At 59.8% G+C, this 18,710-nt stretch overlaps 1 protein-coding gene across 1 annotated transcript in view; it reads right to left on the reverse strand.

Moving 5' to 3' along the window:
- The window catches only part of KIF1A (kinesin family member 1A), an 84,218-nt gene that overhangs the window by 54,811 nt on the left and 10,697 nt on the right, over positions 1–18,710 (reverse strand). Inside the window, 4 exon segments of the mRNA XM_021074861.1 lie at positions 174–239; positions 862–1,041; positions 2,114–2,190; positions 9,314–9,481. Of these exon segments, the coding sequence (XP_020930520.1) occupies positions 174–239; positions 862–1,041; positions 2,114–2,190; positions 9,314–9,419 (429 nt within the window). The 5' untranslated portion in view covers positions 9,420–9,481.

An 18,710-nucleotide genomic window follows, 5' to 3' on the forward strand; every position in this document is an offset into this window, starting at 1 on the left:
GCAGCTGCTCACCACACTGCGGAGAGGACGCTGTGCCCACTCCAGTGCCCGCCGTGGGACAGGTGTGTCTGCCACGTGCGTGACTGAGGGGCAAGCTAAAGGCCCAGAGCGGCGGCGAGGACGGGCTGGGTTAGCAAAGCCCCGCTCGAGGGCCGGACGGCGGGGGCTCCTACCTCCACGGAGTAGGACATGTTATCGTTGGTGGTGTCGTTAATGCGGGAGAACAGGTCCTCGCAGAGCTGCAGGGACAGAGGACACGCAGTCAGACCCGAGGGCCGGCTGTTCCCGGAGCCCCCCCGGCCCCCGGCCAGACTCGGTCTCCCGGGCCCCCCGCACCCGCCCGTCCACCTGGAGAAGGCCTGCAGCCAAGAGCCGCTGTCTTCTGCTTCACTCCCGGGTCTCCCCACCCACCAAGGATGGTCTCCCACGGCCCACGTGCTCCTCGTGCCCTCCTTGTCTGCAGGGCTGGGGTCCACCACGCTCCAGCCCACTGGTGCTCTCCCCGTCCTGACCAGGGCAGGACTGACCAGCTCAGATTCGGAGACCCTGCCCGGACCACCAGCCCTTCCAACTCTCCCAGGGAAGGGGTGTCCGCAGCAGGGACCGTCCCCGCCTCTCTGTCTCACGGATGTGACTGCGGTTGGCCCTGCCCCAGGCCAGGGCCCTCCCGCAGCTCCCCATTCCCAGATGGGGGTCCCAGCCTCTTCGGCTGCGCTGGCCTGCCTGCCCCTCCCGCCCTGCCCCCTGACCTCCTCTGGTTTACATTCCTTCCTGGCTCCCTCCTCTCCTGGGGTCTCGGTCGTGCCACCCTGCCCGTCCTGCCCCTGCCGGGGCCCACACCACCCGCCTGGCCCCGCGTGCCTGCGGGATGATGCCCTGCTGGTCTTTCTCCTGCTTGCCCATCATGGTGTAGGACTTGCCGGCCCCGGTCTGCCCGTAGGCGAAGATGCAGACGTTGTAGCCCTCGAAGGCATGCTGCAGCATCTCCTCGCCGATGTCCCGGTACACCTGCTTCTGGGAGGCGTAGTTGATGTCTTCCGGCTGCAGGACAAGGGGGGGCAGCTGCAGGAGCCTGGGCGGGCCGAGGCCTCAGCCCAGCGTGCTCCCCGAGCGCCCACATCACGCCCAGGGCCTCTGGGCACGAAGGCCGGCACCGTGGGGAGGGACACCTGCCCTGCCCAGCCACTCCCAGGTGACCAGAGGAGAGGAACCAGTCCTGCGGGGGGGTGGGGGCCAGCTTCTGGACAGAAGGGCGGGAGGAGCTGGCCAGGCTAGGGCGGGACAGGGCGGAAGGGCATTTCAGCAGAGGAAACAGTGTTTGCACAGGCTCAGGGGCGGGGCCACAGGACATGGTGCTTAAAACCAAAGCTCCGTGTGGCCACTGTGGGAGTGACCAGGTGGGGCTAGAGAGACAGGAAGGCCCAGGGGCCCAGGGAGCCCGTGGCTGCACTCTGGCGCCTGGACACTGTCCTGAAGGCCGCCAGTTACGGGAGGCAGGCCTGGGGGCACCTTGACAAGGGGAGGAGGGGGCTGGATAGGGATGCTGCAATGGGGAGCCCTGGGGCTAGCCTGGGCCAGGCGCTTAGAGATGTGACCCAAGGTGGGTGCCGGCCCGGGGGCAGGGGCCAGGATGGCTTCTAGGAGTCAGGAGCTGGGGGCTGGGCAGGACTGTGTGGACTGGGTAGGGGAGGCGGGAGGTACAAAGTCCAGGGGTCTCCAGGCTCCAGGGGGGGAGGCGGGCGCCCCGGGGCTGGGGCTGGGGCTGGGGCTGAGTTTGGGCTGAGCGTGGGATGTCTGGGGAGGTGGAGAGGCTTGCGGGCAAATGGACACACAGTTCAGACCCTGGGAAGCTGCCCACAGTGCGCTGACTGCCCCGTGGTCCTTGCTGCAGCTGGGACAGTGCGTGTCACCACCCAGGGTGACCTTCCACACCCAAGACAACTTAGGAAAGCCAGCTCCTCCTCTAAAGCTCCCACCCAGGTGTGCCCCACCTCCCACATGGGCCTGCAGGGGGTAGGGTGGTCCCTCACCCCATGGGCTCAGAGAAGTCGAGGCACTGGCCGGGGGCTACACAGCACGCAGCCCGCCCCTGCACCTGCAGCGCTGGGCTTACCGAGGTGTGTGACCAGTAGGAATAGTCGAAGCTGAAGCTTTTGGGTGTCTCCTTGGGCTGTTTGGGGTTAACGATGGCTGCGGGGAGGGGACAGGCACGGGGTCAGTGCTGCGCTCCAGGGAGGCTGACTCCGGCTCACCTGCCGGACCCCGAGGTGGAGAGGTGGGGTCCCCAGAGGCCTCTGGCCTCAGAAAAGTCAGCCCCCAGCTCAGTGGGGCCAAGGGCCCCATTTCCAGGCAGATGAGCCCTCTCTGCCCCTCTCCTCTGTCTGCACCCCCACCTCCAACAAGGACAGTCAGAGCTGTTCCTTTGTGCAAATACTGGGTCAGACCACAGCACGGCGCCCCCCACCTCGGGTCCACACCCTGCCGGCCTCCCCCCAGCCCAGGTCTGTCTGCGTCTGCTCCGCGCACATGAGCCCCGGGGAGCAGGAAAAGCTGGGCATCCCGTCGCAGAGCTGTGTCCCTGCTTGTGTGGCCTGTGCCCTCATCTGTGTCCAGGATGGGCTGGCTGTCCCTCCGCGGTGACACCACCACACGCTCCTCCTCTTGCCCCAGCACCTGGGGGTCCTGTCTGGGTTTGCTCTCAGGGGCTCTGTGGGACTGTCCCCTGCACAGGTCCCTCCTGCACCTCCTTCACCAGCTGCACCTGGGCTGGCGGGCAGCCTGGAAATAAGCCCCTGACTCATGATGCTGCCAGCGCACACCACTGGCACCTGCCGAGTGTCCCAGGAGCCCCCCAGCCCGAGGCTGAAGCACCCCGGGGTTTCCCAGGCCCCAGGCCCTCAGCAGGCAGCGGGTCCTCCATGGCAAGCCCAAAGGGACTGTGGCCACTGCTATCAGGCTGCCCTGTCGGACACTGTTTGAACCCCCAGTGTCCTTGCTAATAGAAGACCCCGAGCACCCCCAGGGGCCACCTGGGGCAGACGCCTCCCTGGGTTTTCACGTCCACCAGGAACCCGGGCCAGTCCCTGTGGGAGGGGGTTCCAGGCCGCTCCCCAACACATCATCCCATTTGAGGGGGGCATCCCTCACGCCCCCCACCCCCATACGTAGAGAGGAACACGTGTCCACGGTGGGCGGAGGGCCTGCTTCCCTGGGCTCAGCACAACCTCCAGCGCACCACACCCCTGCCCCCGCAGTGGGTGTCGGGGCCACCCGTCCTCCTCGCCAAGGGAACAGAGGGGCACCGTGTTGCGGGCTGAGTTCTACCCCCACATCCACGTGTTGGGTCCCGACTCCCAGGACATCAGACTGTGACCTAATTTAGAAACGGTCCTTGCGGCTGTAACTGGTAAGGATGAGGTCCCTGGAGTGGGACGGGGCCCCAGCCCCCTGCGACCCGCCTCCTTATAAAAGGGGGAAGTGGACACAGACACACGGAGGGAGGAGGCCGTGTGAAGACAGAGGCAGACACTGGGATGGCGAGCCCACGGGCCAAGGAAGGCCACGCGTTTCCAGGAAACCATGCGAGGCTGCAGCGAGGCAGGGAACGGGCGCTCAGAAGGGGTCAGCCCTGTGACGCCCTAATCTGAGACGTCAGCCTCCAGAACGGTGGTCCACGCCACTCAGTCTCCGGGCTGTCACGCACAGAGCCCTGAGAGGCCGAGACCCACCCCCCCCACCCCGGGCCTCGCCCCACCCTGCAGCCGCGCGGGCCCAGCGGCTTGGCGGGCAGACCCTTGCTGCTTGCGTTGGCCGAAGGGCCCACTCACAGCACGGCTGTCAGCAGAAGCCCGGTCCCCGGGCTGACCCAGCTCTGGGCCCCGGCCCCGCGTGGGGACCTCTGGGGGATGAGCCGGCCCCCTTGAGAAGCTGGCAGGAGAGGCAGGTGACTGACCATCACAGCCCTTTCTTTGGAGCCCAGAGGGGGTCACGTCCATGCTGCCTCCAGGAGCGAGGCTGAGAGGAGACCTGGCTGCCCCGGTTTCAACATCCGAGGCCCTGGGGCCGCGGCCACCGGAACCTGAGTGCAGATAATGCCGGCGCCATGGAAACACCAATCACAGCACCTCCTGAGCACATGCCGCAGGGCCCAGCCTCTGACGGTGCCCCCCTCTGTCCACCGGGTCTCCCCACCTCCCTGCACCGCGGGCCAGGGCCCCAGGCAGGCCAGGCACCCGCCCCGTCCACTTGCTCCCCTCTGTCGGCCGCAACACCAGCCCAGCCCAGGCGCTGACCTTGCCCCGACGCGTCCCTGTGCTGGGAGTTTGCTGGATACGCTGCGTGGACCCTGAGCTCCCAGAGTGGGAGCCCCCCCAGGGACCAGACACAGGTGTGCTCAAAAAACACGGAGCGGGCAGGGGCGCCGATCCCGAGGGTCAGTGAGCAGGGACTGGGCCCAAAGGGGAGCCCACCATGGGCACCACCGGGCAGAGCTGCCCTGGCCCCAGGACCTGCTGTTACTCTTGAGGGGGGTCCCGTGGAGTGGCGGGGACCCTCGTTCCTGGTCCTGACCCCGGGGGTCCTGTGGCATCTCCGTCATTACAGACGGCTCCAGCTCCAGAGGGGATGGCCCTCGCCAGGGCCCACCCCAGGGACCAAGCCTCCCCAGGGCGACCTCCCGGGCCAGAGCTGCAGGGCACCCCCCAGCACTGAGGAGATGGGGGGCTTCCTGTGCAGTTCTCGGGGCTCTTCCTCCTGTGGGTTTGAGGAGTGGGGACACCTGGGCTCGTTGAATGGGTGGCTCCATGCCCCCTGCCCCTGCTGCAGGCAGGCTGCCCAGGCTCTGCAGAAGCACAGAGGGGACAAAGCAGAGCCGTAAGGGTGCCAGCTCGAAGGGGGCGGCAGCAGCAGAGTCGGAGCCCAACAAAGGAGACCATTTTCTCGGAGTCTGAAGGCCCCACAGGCCTTGTGCCCAGCTGGCTCCTTCCAGGAGCCCGTGGTTCAACGCTGAGGAATTCCGTGGGTCTGTTGTAAAACCCACGGCAGCTTGAACATGGCCGTGGGGAGAGAATTTACACCACGGAAATCTGCAGAGACGTGCATGCGTGCGTGTGTGTGTGTGGTGCGTGCGTGTATGCATGCGTGCGTGCTGTGTGCGTGTGTGTGTGTGGAGAGGGAGCGGGCGCCGGGGGCTGGTTCACAGCAGGCCACCACCCAACACCTGCAGGACTCAGGACGCAGCTGCACTGAGGCCAAGTGGAGGAGACAGAACCTCAGCGTTGTCGGGGTTTCAGGGACGCTCACCAGGGGGCCCTTGCCAGTCCTCACTCGGTCAGCAAGCCCCTCGTGCCTGCAGCAAGGCCTCCGGACTGACCACTGCCTGCTTCACTGTGCGCTGTGGCTCTTGCCACTGGCCCGTCTAGTTCCATCTCCGAGTCCCCACTGGAAGGTCCCCCAGGGACCTCACCGGGCCCAGGGCCAGGAGTGGAGCCTGGTTCAGGCTGGAGCCCAGTGGCGTTCACCACACTGTGTGTGAACAAACCCCCACCCTCTCCTCCCGTGTGCTGACACGACCCCACAGTCCTTGTCCCTAGGGGCTGGGGGCAGCACACGAGACCACATGACCCCCGCAGGTGGAGAGTCTGTTGCGACTCTCACAAGTGGGCCCCGGCAGGGGCAGCTCCAGGCCTGCCAGCTGTCTCTGGACGGTGCTGGCAGGGAGGGCCGAGGACATGCCGACCTGGGCCCAGCCAGTGACAGCAGGCCCCTGGCACCCTTGGCCAAAGCTGCTGACCAGGGCCACCGGCCCCCAGGGCTCCTCCTTTGAGAGCAGGCCTTGTCTTAAGCGATTCCTCGAACAGAAGCAGCGTGACCGCCTCCTGGCCACACCCAAGCTCCTCTCTGTGCTCCCCCATGCCCAGGCTCACTCTACTCAGAAACTGGAACATTCTAGAATCCTGATGTGCAAATGGGGCCGACTTTGATGAGTCTGGTTTGAGGCTGCGCAGGGGTTGCTGGTCGACAAGGGCCTCTGTGGGGAAGACGGCAATGAGCCGCCAGCAGAGTCTGTGTGGCCAGAGGGGACGGTCGGGAAGGTCCTGGCAGCCTTCCGGAACAGTGCGCCAGCCCCTGACGGCACGCACCGGGCCTGGCTTGCCGGGATCCAGGAGGGAGGCTGGAGGTGGGAAGGCCAGGCTGGGCGTGGGCCCTCGCGGTCCGGCCCCGAAGACGTCAACACTGAGGTTTGGCTGAGTCCCTCCCTCCACAGGCACTGCCCTGGGGTGAACCCCAAACTCACATCCACCCAGAAGCTCAGAACGTGGCCCTTTTTGCACATGGGGTCCCTGCTGCGGGGACGGAGCGCAGGTACCTACGATCTTACAATCTGCTCGGCTGCAGGGTTCCCAGAGGCGCCAGGTGTGTTTCAGATGAGGATGCTGCCGTGCGGGGCTGGCCACAGACTCAGGAATCAAAGTGACTCATTTCTGGGTCAGGGTGGGGATGCAGGTGGCATATTCGGAGAAGCGGGGTCTCCTGGTGTGCACCTCGTTTCGGGACTCAAGGAGCGCGTCACCATCCCCGTGGGTGGCGCTGGCCAGCTCAGCTCCCGCCTCGACAGAACGGCCGTCAGCTGCTGTCCAGACCCGGCTCTTTAGGCCCCTCATCCCCCTCACCGCCGCCACCCCCGCCCCAGGATCTCCAGGAATAAAGCCCATTCCGCCCTCTGACCCCACTCCTGTGCTGATGGCTGCCTCTGCCTCTCTCTTTCTTTCTTTCTTTTTTTGTCTTTTGTCTTTTTTAGAGCCACACACACGGCATATGGAGGTTCCCAGGCTAGAGGTCTAATCGGAGCTGTAGCCACTGGCCTACACCACAGCCACAGCCACATCAGACCCGAGCCAAGTCTGCAACCCACACCACAGTTCACAGCCACGCGGGATCCTTAACCCACTGAGCAAGGCCAGGGACTGAACCCGCAACCTCATGGTTCCTAGTCAGATTCGTTTCTGCTGCGCCACGACGGGGACTCCTGCCTCTCTTTTTCTGTGTCTGTCTCTGCGTCTGTCTCTTTGTTTCTCTGTCTCTGCGTCTGTCTCTCTGTCTGTCTCTGCCTCTCTTGGTCTCCATCTCTCTGTCTCTGTCTCTCTGTCTCTATGTCCTTCTATATCTGTCTCTCACGTCTCTGTCTCTCTTTGTGTTTCTCTCCTTGTCTCTGTCTCTCTGTCTGTCTGTCTCTCTCGCTCCGGCTCTCAGGCCAGGGCTGGCTCAGAGGTCCCCCGAGTGTCGCCCACCATGCCCCCAGCTGTTCACTCCCGTGGCACCGGCCCCTCCCTGTCCTGGGCTGCCTCCAAGCTCCAGGGAGACACAGGGTCTGCCTGGGATCCTTTGATCTTGCTGCTGACTCTGCAGGTCCCTATGGGGCTTGGCCGCCGGTGAGCCCCTCAGGCCAAGGCCCCAGACACGTCTGAAGCGGCGCCTGCACTGCCAGGGCCTGGCCCAGAGCGCACGGCCCTCCCTGATATCCTGGGTCACCCGCGTGTCACTCCTGGTGGGGACGCTTCCTGCCGCCCTAAGATCACTGTTCCCACCAGGGGGGTCCCAGCCCCTGGCCGCCCAGCTTAAGGCCTGAGTCGGGCCACCTGAGCACTTCAGCCTCGAGGGGGCCGAGCTGGAGGGGCAAGAAAGCGAGGCCCTGCACAGGCCTCCGCCCCTGCTTCCTGGGGAGGGCACCCTGTATGTCAGAGGGTCCCAGCCGGCTGAGTCCCCAGCGGCGGTGGTGGCTGCCCGCTCACCAAGGCCCCTTTGCGGCTTCCGCGCCCTTCCCAGATGTGCCCTCCACCCCTGAATCCACCCGGGTCCACGTCCAGGGACCTAGCAGATGCGCCTGGGCACCGGTCCCCCACCTGCCCAGGCTCCAAGCGGGACCCCACAACCTGCTCATGCAGGATAAAGGGCCACGGAGCTCCAAGACCTTCTAGTAAGAGCCTCAGGCGAGACGCCCTCCACAGAGCCTAACGGCGCCCTGGAACAGTCCCAGCCAAGCCCAAATCCCCACCCCGACGGGCCTCCAGAGGCAGCGGCCATCAGCCCTGCACCCCCACCTCCCGGGGCAGCCCCCCGCCTGGTAGACAACAGGAGGGGTGGGGCTGCCGGGCGCAGGGGCCACAGCCTCAGGACCGCCCGGCACAGCTTATGCCGCCGGGACGGTGCAGCTCTCCCAGCTGAGCCCCGCCAGCCGCACAGGTGGGAGCGGCGACAGCGAAGTCTTGCTCCCGTCACCACGCTCTGGGGAGGCCTCTTGACCGGGAGATAACCCAACCTCTGGTTCAGTTTCCAGGGGACCCAAAGCAAAAAGGCCCGCTAACCTACAGGGTTCGAATCAAGGAGCACGGCTCCCTCTGTGGGTAAGAGACGGTGGCCGGGGCTCCCGGGCACTGGCAACGCCCTAAGTGACGATCTGGGCGCCGCTGAGAACTTGAGCTGCCCGCTGGGCTCCGTCCACTCTTTGGCAAACATATCCCGTAAACCTGTCCCAGCCCAGCACAAAGTCTGTGGCATCAGAAGGAGCCAGGGGGAGGCTGGGGCCGCGTCCTCCCTGCCCCTGACAGCTGGGTCCTGAGGGCCACAGCTGAAGGTCTTTCTGACCTTCTCGAAATTGCCATTCTCACTCTCACTACCCCCTGTCTGGCCTGCTGACCCCAGACCTACTTCTCAGAAAAGTGTGAGATGACTTCAGACTGGCAACAAAAGAACGAACAGGAGAAAAGGCTTCTAAACCAAGGGCCGCTGAAACAAGACAAGAAACCAGGAGCCCTACGTCCTGGGTTGAAAAGTTCACCCCAAATCCGTGTCCCCCTGCGGCTCAGAACACGACCTCATTGGAAACAGTCTTAGAGGCTGTAATTCATGGTTGACACGAGGTCATACTGGACAAGGGCTGCTCTTAGATCCAGCGGCAGGTGTTCCCACAAGGCCACACAAAGATACGAACACACAGACCAGGGGCTGGGGTGACACAGCCACAGGCCCACGTGGCAGCCACCACCGGAAGCCACCACCACTCCAGAGCCGCAGGGGACTGAGGCCCTGCCCACACCTCGATTTTGAGCTCTGGTCTCCACAGCTGTGAGACAATACATTTCTGCTGTTTTAAGCCACCCGTTTGTGGTCCCTTGCCCTGTAGTCCCGAAGAACAAACACAGGGTGTGGACGAGGAGGGAGCCGGGGCCAGGCGGGCCGCTGCCTCTGGCCTCGAGGCCCAGGGCCCGTGGCCCCGAGGGGCCAGCAGCATCGGCGAGCCTGTCCCCGTACTCACTGGTGGTGCTTCCGGACATCTGGATGATGCACTTGGAGTCTCGGCTCATCTCCCGGGAGTTGAAGGGGCGGACACGCACCGCCACCTTCACCGAGGCCCCGGCCATCTCTGCGGCCGTGGGGGGTCACTCCGAGCAGCAGCGGGAGCCCCGGCGAGCACGGGAGACACCTTGGGGAAAGGGAGACGTGAATGAGAAACAACGCCCCAAAAGGCAGGAGAGGTATTCGGTTGGCAACGGAACCCCTCCCTCCAACGCCCTCGGTGACGCCTGCTGCAAACTCCCATCCGTACAGGAGGCAGAGGCAGCCGAGAAAAGGCACGATTTGGGGGTGAGCGGAACCTGGGAAAGCTGGAGCCTCACAAGGACCAGCCAACTCGCACCCTGGGACCCAGAAAGACCCCGGGTGCCCCTGAGGGCAGGAAACGGGGTGGGACCGAAGACAGGGGTTTGCGGAAGGTCAGCAGAGGCGCGCCAGAGCCTGTTACCAGGTCAACTGTGTCCCTGAAAATTCACACACTGGACCCCAACCTCCAGGAGCCAGGGACCTGGCAGACGCAGCCGCTTAGGACAAGGTCATGCCGAGTCGCGTGAGCCCTGCCCGCTGTGACCGGCGTCCTTAGAGAAAGGAGACGGATACGGAGAAGGCACCTCGTGAAGACAAAGAGGTCTGGGTGGCGGGTCTCCCCGCCCGCCAAGGACCGTCAGGAGACAGGCAGGCGGTGGGCTCTCCTCCCAGCCTCGGAAGGAAGCAGCAGATGCCACCGTGACCTAGAGGTCCAGCCTCCCGGCTGTCACACAATACACTTCTGCCATCTCGGCCCTCAGTCTGGGGTACTTGGTTAGGGCAGCCCCGGCGGACTAATGACGAACCCTCCCCAGGCCCCCATCCCCAGCCTGTGAACCTCCAGGACCTCCCCGCCCCCCAACCGGGCTGCCCTCCCGGAGCATGAGGCTCTGTCCAGCCCAGGGGTCCCCAGACCAGCTGAGGGCGGGCGTCCAGCGCCTTTGAAAAGACGCCTGGCAGTGGGACCCCACCAGCCTCTTCCTGCTGCTGCCGGGCCCCTAGCATACAGGCTGTCAGGGGAGAGGAGGGGTTCTCAGCTGCGAAACCGGCAGGACCACACCCTCTAGCAAGGAACTCAAAGACTAGAGCAAGAGAAAAAGAATACAAGAGAGACAACGCAGCAAGAGAAGGACAAAATTCAATGCTTTGTCATTAATTCCCAGAAAGAAAAGTTATTCGCTTGCTCCCATGAGCCAGAGAAGGATGCTATTTGTAAAAGGACCACTCAGTGAATAAGAGAGAGTTCTTAGAGATTAAGGTTCTGTGAAAACAGAACCTTCAAAAGTAAATAAAAGATCAGAAATACAATTAAGCAATTTTCTGTGTGGGGAGAGAAATAAAATTTGAGGATCCATGAAAAGAAAAAGGTAAGAAATAATTTAAGAAAACTTCCCAGAACTGCCAGCCACCAAATTCAAAGAGCTTATTTTATTTATTTGTTTGTTTGTTTGTTTTTGTATTTTTGCCATTTCTTGGGCCACTTCCCACGGCATATGGAGGTTCCCAGGCTAGGAGTCTAATCAGAGCTGTAGCGCCAGCCTATACCACAGCTACAGCAACACAGGATCCCAGCCGCATCTGCAACCTACACCACAGCTCACGGCAACATCGGATCCTTAACCCACTGAGCAAGGCAGGGACCGAACCCGCAACCTCATGGTTCCTAGACGGATTTGTTAACCACTGCGCCACGACAGGAACTCCTCAAAGGGTTTATAAAAAGCTATAAAGTCACACCCTGCAGTAAATTGTGAAATTTCAGGACCTCGGGGTTAAAGAAGATTCCCAAGCGCAGGGCAGACCACGAAGGATGAAGAATCGCAGCAGCACCGCGTGGACAGCACTTTCCACCTGGGCTCCTCGGCTCGGCCAAACTATACCCGCCTGGCAGCGGCAAGGGGGGCATCCAGGAACACGCGGGGTCTGCGCTCCAGCAGGAGAGGGGTAAATGGGCAGTGGGAGAGGAAGGCTGGGGTCCCAGCCAGAGGCCCCCGTGCGGCCTCGAGGGGCGTCCGGGTGGGAGGGCAGTGGAGGGGACCCACCACACCTGGAGGGAAGACGGGGCTGCCAGGCAGAGGCGTCCCACCAGCCGAGACGCGCCGGGCAGAGGGTTTGATGAGAGGTGGGTGCGGAGCCCAAGCACCGGTTACCTCTCACTCGTGCGAGACGGTTCTGCAGGGAGACAGCACAAGCTGAGTGCCCTCCTGGGGGCAGCGGGAAGGGACGTGTCCCCGTCCTGCTGGTGTGGACACAAAACACGAACCAGCACAGGGGAGACGGGCGGGCAGACGCGGAGGAGAAGAGGTCGCGGCGTGGACGCTGGCCACGAGATGCTGCGGAAAAGCGGTCCGATCGATCAGATGAAACCGAAACAGCGATTTGGGGCGGGTGTTGGCGGGGGAGGCGAGTGGGGCCGCTTCTCACCAGGAGCCTCCTCGCCCTGACGGACTTTGATTCCACGAGTTACTTTGGCCAAAGTTTGGGAACGAGTGAAAGAGGGGAAACCAGGAGGGAAACTGCTGCCGGAGCCCCGCACGCTCAGCTCAGGGGACCGGTGGGGACACTGAGCCCGGGGCAGGAGGGCAGGAGCCCACGCCGTGTCCACTCGAAGGTCACACTTCCGCCGAGGAGGCAGCTCCCCGAGGACGTGGGCCCCCGGCAGGTTGGTGCCGGTTCCAGAAGCTGTCCCGCTGGGCTGGAAGCCCACAGGCTGGAGGGGCTGCACGGAGCAGCTGGGGAAGCTCCAGGCGGGACCTCCCAGGAGAGGGAGCCGGTGCGGAGGGCAGACAAGGTGGGCAGGTGCCTCTTCCCCCCTCGGGGCACGACCTGGAGCGCAGGACACCTGCCCCCACCTTGCCCGGCTCCAGACGCACCTTGGATTCCAGTGAGACAGGGTGCAGTGAGGACAGGGTGCTCCCTCCAACGCGGGGGGAGGGAGGGAGGGAGGTCCAGGGAAGCTGGGGGGAGCGTGGTGCTGTACCAACCCCGGCTCCCAGGCGGGGGCTCAGAAGGCCTAAGCGTCCCTGTGGGCAGTAGCCTGGTCACAGGACGTGGGAAAGCTGTGAACACCCCGAAGACTGTGATGCTGCCTCCCTCAGCAAAGGGGAGCCAGGACCGGGGGGGGGCGGGGCTGGGGACAGAGAGAGGGACAAGCTCAGGGCAGAGAGCTGCTGGGCACAGGGACAGCCAGAAGCCCCAACAGGCAGAGTTCAGCCAGGAACTTGGGGCTTCCACCTACGGCTGCCTAAAATGAACTCAGATGGCCACTAAGTGGTGAGCCCCCTGTCACCAGAGGCATCCAAGTAGAATGGAGGCTGGGGAGGTCTCTTTGAGACCCTCCCACGCTAAGGTTCCATGACGCCTCCTCTTCTGTAAACGGCGTCTTCACCCATAAGGTCTTCCCTCAGAAGAATCCGGCCAAGAGACCCCTGTAGGACAGGACAGGGACCTCTAGGCGCTGACTCAGGAGCAAGAGCAGGAGGGGCCGGCAGAGCACCCTGGGGCCCTCTCTCCACACGGGGAGGGCACGGCTTGGGCTGGCATGGGCGCTGTGAAGTCCCAGGCTCTGCCCAGAGCCAGCTCCCAGGACAGGCTGGCCATGGAACAGGGCTGTCCCCAGGCAGCAGCTCTTCCAGAGGCCACAGGGAGAGAGGGAGTGCCAGACCAGGGCCAGCAAGCTGAGGATGTGGGTGAAAGCCCGGGCGGGTGGGGAGCAGAATCGGGGGCTGGAGTCACACCCCAGTGGCACCCCACAGCCGCGCACGGCCACACGTGCACCCTGCAACACCGTTTCACCTTCCGACACCCGTGAGCGAGCGTCTGGGTGGACCGGGGGGCACGGCTCTCTGGAAAGTCTGTGCGCTTTCGAAACTGAGAAAATCTTAGGACATTCTAGCTGGAGTGGGAGGAGTCAGAGCAGGGTCATGAATTCCTGGTATGAATGCAGATTCGAAAGAAATCCCCGGCAAGCCTAGGGCAACACAGCTTAAGCCTTGAAAATAAAGGCCATGCCCTGTGAATACGTGACCCCAAGTACTGAAATGGCAATAATTAGAGATGAAGAAACTATTCATGGAAAACGACCGATTTGCTATGGCAAATTTTTCGGTTCTCCCTACATTAGCTACATTAATTACTGAATTAGTTGCAATCCCAATGAGCAAAATATTCCAACGGGATTTTCCGTGGAATTTGGCACGTGTTTGGAAGAGAGTTTTGAAAAATAGGAATAAAGAGGCATCTCTGACCAGTACCTCACACTTACTGTGGAGCTACGACAGCCTCCCAAGTCTAGTCATGACACAGAAGAGGGAGATGCGTGGAAGCGGAGCACGGCCCCAGACGGACGCGTGCACAGAGTGCACACGATAAAGCAGCCTTTCAGGCTTCGGGTAAGACTGGCGTTGGCACCCTTGGCTCGTCCACGTCAAACACCAGAGCTAGGACGTTACGCACAGGAGGCTCTGCTCGCGGCTCTGGCGGGTGGCTGTGCATGGACACCGAGCATGACGCACAGGAGGAGCCATGCGTCCGGGCGGCAGAAGGGCTGCGGGCAGTGTCGCTCCTCCCATTGTGCACAACGAGAGGAGCCGGACACAATTTCCAAATCCTCCCTGAGCGCCCGCATCCCGCTCACGGGCACAAGGCCGGAGTCTGCAGGCTCCCCAGGCAGAGAGCCGTTGCTGAGGGACGGAGACCCTGCAGGGCCTTTGGTCAAAAGAAACACGCTGGGAGGCCAAGATCCGAGGAGAAAGAAGCGGAGCGCCACGCTGAACAGGCGGCCGTTCTCCCCTTAAGCCATGTACCAAGCTCAGGGCGCGTGAGAGCCGGAAGCTTAAAACTCAAGCAGACGCCTCTGGAAATCGAAGAGACATGGTCCACGGTCTCAGGTACCAAGGAGACCGAGGTCAGAGTCCGGGGCCACAGGGAGGGGGGCTTCAGCCGCCACCCAGCCTCTGCTTTGAAAGCCCTGAAAGCACAGAACCCAGAGGCAGGACCACAGGCGGGATGCGGCGCAGCCCACGTGCCGCCCTGCGCAGGCTCAGTCCTGCCTCCCACTGAACCGGAGATGCTGCGCTCCACCTGCCTGCGGGAGACACAGGAGCCTTCTGAAGCCTCCACGGCGCTTTCGGAGGCAACGTCTGAGATGAGCTCGAGAGGCGCGAGGCAGGCGAGGAGACTGGACTAGAGGACTCAAGTGGGCAGAGAAGGGTCAAGGAACCCACAAAGCAGGAAGGAAGGGAGACAGGGAGGAAGGCGCCCATGCATGAGCCAGATCTGGGAGGCACCAAACAGGGACTTTAAAACAACCATGATGTGTGGTCAAACTAAGGGAAAAGGATGAAAAACACGGAAACTTTTGCACAAGGATTTGAATCTGTAAAAAGCAATCAATGGAAATTCTAGAGCAGAAGACACAATAACTGCAATTGAGCTCCAGAGGTTAGAGGCCGCTGCAGACAGCGCTCCCAACCTGGAGAACAGGTCACCGCGAAGTCAAAGCACCGGGAAAACGAAGACTAGAAAACATAAAAACGGAGTCAGGAAGATATGGCAGTCAGTGAATGGCGTGACCTGCGTGAACCCGGAGTCTAAAAGAAGAAATGGAATAGAGGAAGCGATGCTTTAAAAGACAGTGGCTGTTAATTGTCTAGAACTGCGGCTGCATATCCATCCGGATTCAAGAAGCTCTGCAAACGCAAAGCAGGAAAACTCAGAGAAAACTACACAAGGCACAGCATGATAAGACTTCGAGCGCCAAAGATGCACGGAAAAATCTTAAAAGCAGCCAAGAAAAAAAAAAGAGACATACAGCCCCGAAGGAACAAAGATAAGATTGACACTTGACTTCTCAGCAGAAGTGATGGAAGTCAGAGGATAAAGCGCCAAGCTTTCAACGTCGCCACCTAAGTGGAAAAGGAACCATTTAATTGGACTGCCAAGCATACATGTTTCACTTGCTAGGCCAATCATTAACATGGTAGAAAAAGAATGTAGAGCTAACAGGTTAAGAGCCAGGAAAATAGAAAAAATATATATATTTCTATGAATCCAATAGAAGGCAATAAAGGAAGAAAACCAGAACAAGAAGTAGGAAATCAAATGGAAAAATGAAGATTTAAGACCATAGATAAAAGCCCAAGTCAATCAGCATGGACGAAATATCCCAATGTCAGAACAGGTTTTAACGTCTCGTCTGCTGATAAAATACATCTTTAAATAAAGACAGAGGCTGAAAATAAAAGGATAAAAATTGGGGGTTTACTTATTCTGTCTACCACGCACATTCTTTTAAAATGCGCACAGAACATTTACTAAAATTAGCTATACGGTGGTTATACAGCAAGCTCGAACAAACTGCAATCACATTACATTTGGAATGGAGAACAAGGCCCTGCTGCATGGCACAGGGAGCTGCATCCAGTCCCCGGGACAGACCACGAGGAGAAGATTATCTAAAAAGAATGCACATGCATGTATACGTGAATCACTTTGCTCTACAGCAGAAACTGGCACAACATCGTAAATCAACCATACTTTTTGTCGTCCCACTTGCAGCACGCAGAAGTTCCCAGGCCAGGGATCAAACCTGCGCCACAGCAGTAACCAGAGCCACAGGGGTGATGACAACACCAGAACCCCACTCTCCTGAGCCACAAGGCAACTCCCCAACTATAATTTTTTAAAAAATCATAGGGCATATGTTCTCTGATCATAGTAGAATTAAGCTCTATATCAATACCAAACCAACAATCGAAAAACCTATGGAGGCCCCCCATTGTTTGGACATAAAGCAAGACGATTCTAAACAATCCAGAGGTCAAAGGAAAGAAAACCTCATTGGACATTAGAAAATATTTTGCATTGAACAGCAAGGATACAACACATCGAAGCTGTGGAACGCAGTCCCAGCAGGACTCACAAAGAAATGGAAAGCTTTAAACCCGGGGGTCGAGGTGGGGAGTCCTTCCCAGCATCCCCAGGTCAATGCATACCCCAGCGGCCCCCAGGGAGCTCTGGGCTTGCAGGCCAGACTTCGGGACTTGAACATTTGCCTTTCGAGGACCCAGCAGATGTGAGCCAGCAGCGGAGTTTCTGTCTGAGCAGGGCTGTCACCGCTTCACCCCCAACCCCCAGCGTTGGCAGGGGGGAGGGGAGGGGGAGGGGAGGGGGGAGGGGGGGAGGGGAGGGGAGGAGGGGGAGGGGAGGGGAGGGGAGGAGGGAGGGGGAGGGGAGGGGAGGAGGGAGGGGGAGGGGGAGGGGAGGGGAGGAGGGAGGGGGAGGGGTGGGGGAGGAGGCGCGGTGGCCGTGGCTGCGTGTGGGCATCTGGGGAGAGTCAGGGCAGGGAAAGTGAACCTCGGCTTGTGAACACTGACTCTCTAGGTCACGGAAACGGATGAGATCAAGGAGGGAGAGGGTTAAAAAGAAGGAGGGGGAAGGAGCTGGTGGGGAGAACCCTTTAGAATCCGACTGCTTCTCCAGCAGACTCAGGACCTCTGCCCAGGATTCTGGGGGCCCAGTTCCTGAGCCTCATGAGGACACCCACGGGCTGCTCCCCAATGTCCCCCCTTGCATTCAGCTGTCCTAAATCTGCTGTCAGTTACCACACGGCTTCTGCTTTTACTTCCCAAAATGTGGGTGCTGTGCCTTCTCTTCTGCTGTTGTTTTTGTTTAATCCTCAGAGAAGGATTTCTCTCTCCCTCTCTTCCTCCTCCCTCCTTCCTCCCTTCCTTCTTTTCATGTCTTTTTAGGGCTGCACCTGCGGCATATGGAGGTTCCCAGGCAAGGGGTGGAATCAGAGCTGCAGCCGCCAGCCTATGCCACAGCCACAGTGACGCAGGATCCGAGCCGCGTCTGCGACCTACACCGCAGCCCACGGCAACGCCAGATCCTTAACCCACTGAGCAAGGCCACAGATTGAACCCACATCCTCATGGATACTAGTCAGGTTTATTACCCCGGGCCACGAAAGGACCTCCTAGGTCTTTCTTTAGTTTACCTCTGCTGTTATTTCAGTGGCATTTCAGGAGGGAGAGAAGATAAATTAGAAACGATGAGCTAAACACTAAATTCGATGTCATTCTATTTATGTGACTCCTAAGGCAGGCCAAAAATGAGGAGAATAAGCGCATTATTTAGCAATATAGAGCCACCTAGCAACGGCAACAACAAAACAGGGAAGGGAGTGAAGGAGGTTGAGGCTGGGGATGGAGGGCAAACCTGCCGAGCTTCTACATGAGTCTTGTAGATGTATTTGACTCTTCGAAATGATGCTCATATTTAACCTAAAATGACTGATTTAAAAAATAATCATTACCAGAAGGTTCAGGAAAAGAGGGAGGGAGAGAGAAAGCTAGCTCACTTTTGCAGACAAGTGTTGATGTGCGTGAAGCCAAAACTGAGTTTGCTCCTTAGAATGAACGGCTCTCAACTGATGGGGAAAAGGGTAAGTGAGACTCCATTTCCAGCACTCTGACGGTCACGATACCCCCCCATTCGAAATCACCCAGAAACCTGGGAGAAATAACAAGTATCAGAATAAAAGAGAACACTGAGAAGGGATAAAAGAGGAAGGAGGGGCTGAAGTTAAAATGGGAAGCCGTCCCACAGGCCAACCGCCAACCGAGGAGGCAGCCGCAGGCATTTGCAGAGCATTGGGTTTCACCTGCTGAGTGGAGGATGGGAGGCATGGCCTCAAACACATGCAGTTGGGACTAGAACCAGATATCACAAAAAATTGGATCCTATAAAGGGGAAGGCAGGGGAAAAGCCATCTGCTATAAAAGGGACCTGGGAATTAGTCTGAATGACTCTCAGCTCTATATGATGAAAAAGCCAATGTTTCTGAGAAGTTGAGGCCACAGACCTGTCCTCATGCAGCTTTGGGTCTCAAATTCATAATACCTGCATGATCAATGAAGCCCAAGTTTGAGAAATTAGCTCAGGTGTTTGTACCCAAAGTGCCTGACCAAAGCAGATACAAATCCTCCTTGGGAATAGCTTCCTCCCCTTGGGTCCCCAGTATTCCCATAGGTGGAGGTCAGTCATATGGAAGCTCACAGTAAAATGGTACCCAATGCCAGACGAAATTCACCATGAGCAAGACTTGGGGGGAAAAAAGGAAAAGAAAAGAAAACCAGAATTAGATCCTCAAGGACCCCAGATGTTGCAATTGTCAGATAGATTATAAAATAAGTGCACTTAAAATGTTTACAGAAATAATCAGGAAGAGGAAATAATGCAGTAAAATGGTGGGGGGGGAACTATGCAGAGCTTTTAGAAAGAAAAAGGCAACCCTATAAATTTTAAAACTTAGCAGTCGCGTTCATCAA

Source organism: Sus scrofa, chromosome 15 (assembly GCF_000003025.6).
Source record: "Sus scrofa isolate TJ Tabasco breed Duroc chromosome 15, Sscrofa11.1, whole genome shotgun sequence".
Taxonomy (NCBI): domain Eukaryota; kingdom Metazoa; phylum Chordata; class Mammalia; order Artiodactyla; family Suidae; genus Sus; species Sus scrofa.